Here is an 8093-nt window from a genome sequence, read left to right as displayed (position 1 = left end):
CTGATCACAATATAGAACATGCCTTTTGAGCCTTACTCTTCTTTTTCTTTTGCTTGTGTGGCTGGAGCACGACTTTGATAGCAGAAGATAACGAGGTAAATGATTGCAGCATGTTCAAAGAATGAAGGTACGAATAAAAGAAACTAGAAACTAGCATGTTGGGAAAATATATTTTCTTAACTAAAAATATATATATTTATCAGAACATTGAAAAATTTCTTAGTTTTTGTCGTTGCAAAAAACTCTGTACATGTAAAAATTGAAATACCAAAAAATTAAGAGCCTTAGAACTGCTGAGCTATTTAAACACCTCATGCATGGTGCACATATTCCATTGTAAGTTTTACGGTTCTCAGTTCTGAATAGACCGCCAACTTTTTGTTGCCTTTTGACAGTTCAAATATTGATCCCTTTATTAGGGAGGAATTAAAACAATATGTTAGATTGGTGGCTTCCAAAACCAGCAGAGACTTGAATCACTCTTTTCATTTATTTAGAAAATAACAGGAAATATGATGAAACTGTGCTTATACACTTGAAGGATGGTGCTATCATGCTAAATGTTTTGGTTCCATTTTCTCATCTTTTTCCTTTCTTTCATTTAGGCAGATGAGCTGAAAGCTGCAAGAGAAGGTTTGTTCTTCATTCCAGTCTATTAAATTTTCCAGAGGTTTGGACTGTCACATCCAAACTGAGATCATGGGTTAGGTTCGGGAGTCAGGCCAGTGGTGGTTAAATGCTACCCATTTAATCCAGACTTTGTGACATTCTGTTGGGAAAACATAATGGGGTAAATGAGTGCAGCATGTTGAAAGAGTGAAGGTACGAATAAAAGAAACTAAAAACTTGAATATTGAATCTCGAGAATACATTTAACTACATTCAGTGTAAGCAGGAGAACCAATCATCTTTCTCAGCTCCTCTCCCTGCACATTTGATATATGACATTATAATCATGTTCAGAAATAGGAGGAAGAAAAGATGATTTAAGTCTTTTTTGTTCAGAATAAATCAGGAAAGTAGATGGTAAAAAGAGCAGCATAGGTGAAGCCTCACCTGTATAGGTCATATGACTCGAAAATCAATTTATACCTGAAAAACACATAGTGGCTTATCTCCATATTCATTATTTATGAAATATTTAATAAATCATAATAAATACTTTATTCAACTTTCAAATCTTCTGGGAGTATTTGAAGAAGATGATCGATTATACTGGTATGCTTTCTCTGCAAATAAGGCTTGAACATTTTTTCTCGGTACTCTTACATAGAGGATTTAAATTTAGTGAAAACAAAGACGAATTTAGTATGCTTTTCTTTCACATTTGTAACTTTTGGAGGAGTGTTGACTGTCTTTATTTTGCGCTAGGGATAGTCTTATTTTGATATCATGTATTTTATTGAATCTATGCAATGAGTGGCCTTCCCATTAATAAATTATTCAAAATGTGATTTTTATGTTTATTGGACAACTAAAGGTGGTCACTTGATGATTTGTATACATTTTGTTTACTGAGTATGGTGATGAATTTTGTTAAAATTTTATCGAATTCAGACCTAAATGATTACAACAATTAATATTTTTTTAAAAAAATTTAGAAACAAAAGCTTATGTACTTTTTGTTTATCGAGGATGGTGATGAATTTTGTTGAACTTTAACGAGTTTCAAAAAATTTAAGAACCCTATATGAATGATAGAGATGTCAAGATTAATGTGTATAAAAAAAATCCAGTAACTTTGGCTAACTGATCTAAGATCAGTGATAATTCATTTCAAACAGAAACAGTGGTGCTGAGAGAGATCTATATGCCCATGGTTGCTAGATCCCCCGTTCAAATTTTACGCTCGAGGTAGTAGAGCCTTCAAGTTGTTCAATCTGAAGCCCGAGTTTTGTTCCTAAGGCCACAAGGTTTGGTATCTACTCTTTATGAATAATAATGTTATATTTGAGTTCTGACGAGGACATAGTAGGATGGTCGAATATTAACATCTTAGTTGTCTCATGAAGATTAAAAGGGGAAGCCAAAAACCAGCCTTCAACATTAGTGGCCTATTCACCTACTATACCAACTCAAACATTCATTAGATACATTGTTTTACTCATAATTGCCTTTGTCTTTTTTTCTCAAAAGCTGAAGGACAATGGTTGCAAACAAAACGTTTGTATAAATCGCATACTCAATTCAATGGATTAGATATACTCGCCCTCATCTTCATCTGGTTTGTTTTTAACAATCAAATAGTTTATGTTCTATGATTTATTATGTTACTTTATATTAGTGGTCATATCAGATTCATCTGTTCGTTTTGATCTTGCAGGTGAGATAATATATTTATTACGAGCTTCAAGATCTTATGATCTAATCTCTCACATATTATCAACAGATTCACTAAATCATTATATTAGGACTTCTTATACATTGTTTTATTATAATCTTTAGAGATAAATTGTAATAGCCTAGCCCGGTGAACGGTACGGTTTAAGTCTTTATTGTTTATTGGGTTATTTGGTTAGATGTTTATAGTTGTGCTTTGGGTTATAGTATAGTTGGTATTATTGTTTGATGGTTTGGTTGATATGGTTGGTTATAGTATTGTTGTTGTGTTGTTGCGGTTTGATTTTAGTAGCTTGGGATTTGTCTTCACTGTGACCAGACCGCACCCGCACTCTTGCAAGGACCGCACCCGCGGTCATGTGTTATGGATTTTGGTAGTTCTGCCTTTGCACCACCCCCGCGGTAGAGTTGGACCGCACCCGCGGTGTAGCACCGCACCCGCGGTGATTGCAGGACCGCACCCGCGGTCGTTTGTTTCAGGGTACAGTTTGAGGGTTCTGCCGTATCAGCGCACCCGCGGTGCTTGTTGGAGTGCACCCGCGGTCATGAACAGTAGAGGCATGTTCGAGATTTTAAGTGTACTTTTGGAGTAGTTGGATCACTTTTCTCCTTCTTCTTTCCTCCATTTCCGATTTTTCTCCCAAGGAAGCAAGGGTTTTACCATTTTCTTTTCTTTCCTATCTTCGATTTAAGCTTCTCGTTGGATTTTCGAGTTGAGATCGAGGTTCTTATTGGTGATAGGAAGCTAAGGTAAGCTTTTATTGTGGTTTATTATGGGTTTTGGAGAAGAGATGTTTTGGGTTGATTGTTATAGTTGGTTTAATGGATTATATGTTATGGATTCTTGGATATTGAGTTGTTGATGGTTATATTTATGGATTATTGTTGTAGGTGGTGTATCAAGTGTATAGTTTGGAGGTTGCTTTTGGTTTGTAAGTGGAATCTCATTCCTTTGCTCACATGATGTTATATGTATGGTATTCTAAAGGTTTAAATGTGTTATTCCCTTCAATTGTTCAATAGTTATGTATTGATTTCATTGTATATATAGTAGAGGCATTGCTATGTCTCAAATGTATTGTAAAGGGAATACAATAGAAAAGAAAGAGTTTCAAAGTATTGGTTTAAATGCCAAGAGAGAGTTCAAATGTTTTATTGGATTGATAGATACATAGTCATAGTATTGCATGCAATTAGATGATCATCGTCTATAGGCTTATATCCCTCACAGTTATCGATTTATATCGATGGGATATTTGCACCCACAGACAGAGATACTATTGATATCAATCCCCATAGCAAAGAGAAATACCATCACTATAGTTTTATTATGATATGATATGAAATGATATGTTATGTTTCAAGAGGATGGTATTTTTGATTTCAAAGTCATGTTTTACAGATTATGATATTGTTATGTAAGAGTTCCACTTGCTGAGTTTTATACTCATTTCAGTTATTTTTCATGTGATGCAGATAAGAGCGATCAGCCGGGACGTTGATGTGGGCCGGAGTCATATGCATAGTGGAGGGAAGTGAAGGCTATTTTGGACATGATCATATTTTGTATTTTTTGTTGTATCATTTGAATGATCTTGTATTTACTTTTGTTGGAAAAATATTTGTAAATGTTTTTATGATATGAAATGTTAGCCTTCCTTATTTGAAAGAAAAGTTTTAATTTCCGCTGTATTTTATTTAAATTGGGTCAGAGGTGTCACATAAATTTACATTTTGGGTGGTAGATTTTAAACTCAAACTTTCAAGATCTAGCAGAGTTCTTATATTTTTAAGACATTTTTTTGACTAATTTTTTTACTTCTTTTACATTGAAGTTTATCATTATTTCTAATGATATGATATTATTGTTTCAAAAGAATATTATTTTTTAAGATCAACACATATATCATGTGAGGTAACAAATTGATTTGGACATATTTATTTAAGCTTTGGAATCTCTGGCTTTTCATGGATCAAGTACAAATGTTTTTACTCTCATGGTATTGTGAAATCACGAAGATTTAATATATTATTCTCATATATTAATGACACACGCAACGCGTGTGCCTCGGTGGCTAGTGCCATATTAATGTAGATTGATGAATAATGAAATTATTTATTACTGTTAAAAAATAACATAAAATAATTCTTTTGAAAACATAATTATAAAACTGATATATTTATTCAGCCAAGAACCATCTCAAAACTGCTTGCGATATTTCTAGGCACAGTTTGCTCCCGCTTTTTGAGTTGGCTCACAGTTTGCTGTAATTCAGTGTAAAGAATCGAACTTTATGTGGCAACGGAGTTTTAGCTAAATCCTGCTTCTGATTCTTTCTCGGCACTTTCATTTTTGGTAAATGGGCATTTTGCAATTTAATTTTGGATTGCTATGTATTTGTTGGAATTCCCCTTTCAAAAGTCGTTGTAAACTTGTTCCTTGTTGAATAATGACTTTTTATTCTGATTCTCTAGGTTTTTTTGTGGCTATAGGCTTTGGTTGCTTAGTTAGAGAAGCATTGCAGTTTATGATGGTTTTGAATCCATCAAATAAGAAGTTCATGTATTGTATTAACTTTTTATTCGCGATGTGGAATAAGAGTCTTTGAAGTTTTATAGGTATGATCAAACTCATTTCGTGGGCTTGTCTATGTTTTTTCCATTTCATATTGGCACACGGAAAACACTGAAAAAATCTTCAAGAAAAAGCACCGATAAAGAAATTCAAATGGAGAACTACATACAGTTATGTAAGACTCAGGGTTCAAATTACAACGCTGTATGAAAGCATCTACTGCGGCAGAACTTTGACCTGGAAGAATCTCAAGAACATCGCCCACTTCATATTCTATTGACTGCAGACATGAACACAACACATTAATAGAAAAGAACATATGTATGGTTTTAACCATAAAAGAAAACGGACAACTGCCTATTTGAGAATGTTTAGCATGACTTACAGATGAAACAGCATCGAACTCAAAGTGGCGCACATCCTTCCCACTGCCCTCTCTACTTAATCGAAGATTCTTGGTCTATAATTACAAACAAACTTGATCACTAAGGTGCAAATTCGATATATATGATAACTGTTCATATCTATCATATTTTCAAACAACTCAATACTCATGTTTAACAGTAGGGGCATGTGTAACCTATGGATACTTATATACCTTGCACAAGAGTTTCAAATAGACAGATGAACTGAAAAAAAACAAATCAACTCATCCCTCTAGTACCCAAGCATTTCTTAAGAAAATTAACTAGCTGGGAAAAACTCAGTGCACATGAAACAAAATGCAAGTCAAAGGTTTCCAGATCAACCTGTAGCTAAAACACACTTCCATCAGCCCCTCAACCAACCAACAACAAAAAGCATTTGAATGTTGTCAGAAAGAACAAACAGACAAGAGTTGTTTGATCAAGTGCTTTGTCATTATATTGTAACCAATCAAATTCATGAACCAAAAGAAGTTGCTTTTGGAAGCACGTGTGGCCTCATAAAAACTTTGGTATCTATATATACATCATTACAAATTTACAATCAGTGTTCTTGTCAGTAGGTTGTGGGTAAATTATAGTCAAAACAGGCTTCCTGTGGATCGGAAACCTTTTCTATTTCTGTCAGAAAAACACACTTTCAAATATTCTCAAGTCAAGGATTTATCCCTAGGAAGAAAGATATGCTATAATGCTGAAATTTGACGGAATAGTTTTGAAAGACTCAAAACACTTGTAGATGAAGAAAGCACAACTGAACAGGTAAACAGAATATCACGACAACTATTTTACTGCTAAAGACAAAATATGATGATAATACCATTTTCAGGAAGCACTCAGGCCTGTTCTTCCCAGAAGGTACTGCAGGAGTCATTGAACGGGTCCTCTCAACCTGCATCTCAAGATACTTCAAACCTGTACAGAGTTTTCACTTCAATACGATCTTATAGTGGCAGAAACATAGACATATTTCTAATAAAATAAAAACTTCGGATATCATCAATGCATTATAATATCGAGGAATAATGAAACAATGAAATATGGAAGACTTGTTGGACTTTCATGTTCACCAAATATCTAAGAAACAAGTAACATGTGGCATTTGAAACTGGTGGTACCCCTTCATTGATGTCATGATATATAATTTGTGCTCTAGGTCGATCAATTAAAGCTGCATCTGGATTGACAAAAACTGGACCATTTGGAAGTAATTTGGGATTCATTTGATATAATATATTCCACAAAGAGGACATCCAGGGATCCAAAGCCCCTTCATACCTATGAACGAAATGCCAATCATAAACCTTTTATGAGAATGAATAATTTAAAATATTCACATTAATTTGAATAAATGAAAATGAAAAAGTTGAATATCTTAAAATATGCAGGAAACAACATAAAGTGCACAAATCATCTGAGATCCATTGTCACAGGAATAGCCAGATGAACAATTAGCATCATACTACAAGAATTTTGGCAAGTGAAAATTAGTACCAAATGACACAGCCATTAAAATACACCATCAAGACTAAAATTTCGTGTTCTACACATATATGGACTACACAAAACTAGAAGGTTATTCGAGCACACTAAACTTGACTTCATATATAAGAGGAAAATAATTAGGTAGGAGGAGTGGAATTCCTAATGTTAGATGCACACTCCATAATTGCTCTGATATCCATAAAATGTTTATAATGCAGCGAAAATGTCCTATTGCAAACTGACACGTTTCCCTGTAAATTGATTACACGCTAACACCATTTGGACGTTGAATTTGCATCTCACTGGAATCCAAACAACATGAAGTGCTTTCATTTCTCATGTTTTATTGAATTAAACGGGGAAAGACCGTAAATTCCATATTGTAAATTTCGTAAGAGCTAATGGTTAATCATCTAAAATCATGTGAATAAATATTGTACCCTGAAGGATGCTGATCATCTCCCAGACCTCTTTCAATAATTGCCAATGCATCAAGATCTAACAGTTGTTTATCGAGCTTCTTCGCTACAAACTACGACCAGAAAATCCATTTATGTCATGGAATTAATAAGCAAGGAAAGATTATGGAAAAAACTTTTTGAAGATGCAATCTGTTAAAACAATTATGATGGAACATTCCATTATGAGAATTTACAACCAAACATATGATACCTATCCAATAACAATACACCCTGTTAATCTGAAAACAGGAGAACCAAAAATTTCCTCTATTTATGGCAATTGAAAAAAAATAAGATCAGGCCAATTATATCAAGAAGATCACTTTTTTTTTCATCATTATATTTAGAATGTTCAACAAAAAAATGCATGTTTACAGTGCGGAAGAAGGAATACCTTCCTTTAGAAATAAGTTCATGAATTGTAATAAGGTGTTGATCTAGAAATAAGGTCATAAGATGATTTAATAAAGTAAAAATAAAAACTTTACATTATATTTTTGGCAACTTGAATCACCCAATCCAAAAACGGCATAACAAACTCCATTAAGCCACCCATGTGACAAATTTTTTTGCAGCAAAAACCTCCAAAACCCCTGCCAAATAATCTTGATTATGACGGATTAAAGCTAAGCACAAAAACAAAGAATTTATTATCATTAAACATAAATAAAACCTTAATAGAATCAGGGGCATCTCCTTGTCCTGTGGTTGACACCACAAAAATCACTTTCTCTTTTTTTGGTAAGTCACTCTGGCCAAGTAACCAATATAATCAGCCTACAAAACATTTAAAAAAACTGAAAGTTG

The 8093-nt window shown here is 33.7% G+C and overlaps 1 protein-coding gene across 1 annotated transcript; it reads right to left on the bottom strand.

The window, feature by feature from the left end:
* Nucleotides 1-4988: 4988 nt before the first annotated feature.
* Nucleotides 4989-7780, bottom strand: LOC140816029 (NADPH-dependent diflavin oxidoreductase 1-like). Its single transcript, XM_073175096.1, has 5 exons — nucleotides 7266-7780; nucleotides 6434-6618; nucleotides 6161-6255; nucleotides 5301-5375; nucleotides 4989-5195 (listed from the first exon to the last, which is right to left on the bottom strand). Exons 2-5 carry the CDS (start codon nucleotides 6591-6593, stop codon nucleotides 4989-4991), a joined length of 537 nt encoding a protein of 178 aa, XP_073031197.1. The 5' UTR covers nucleotides 6594-6618; nucleotides 7266-7780.
* Between the last annotated feature and the right edge of the window lie 313 nt (nucleotides 7781-8093).

The sequence above is a fragment of the Primulina eburnea genome, chromosome 16, assembly GCF_022965805.1.
Source record: "Primulina eburnea isolate SZY01 chromosome 16, ASM2296580v1, whole genome shotgun sequence".
In the NCBI taxonomy this organism is placed as follows: domain Eukaryota; kingdom Viridiplantae; phylum Streptophyta; class Magnoliopsida; order Lamiales; family Gesneriaceae; genus Primulina; species Primulina eburnea.
Note: the sequence above shows the minus strand (reverse complement) of the source record. Positions and strands in the feature narration are given on the sequence as shown.

Bases quoted from the DNA above. Each gene is read 5' to 3' on its own strand.
- LOC140816029 (XM_073175096.1), bottom strand. From the start codon at position 6,593: ATGTCCTCTTTGTGGAATATATTATATCAAATGAATCCCAAATTACTT. The intron at 6,256-6,433 runs GTTACTTGTTTC...AACTCTGTACAG, and splicing joins ACCAGTTTCAAATGCCACAT to GTTTGAAGTATCTTGAGATG. The intron at 5,376-6,160 runs GTATTATCATCA...TTGTAATTATAG, and splicing joins CTGAGTGCTTCCTGAAAATG to ACCAAGAATCTTCGATTAAG.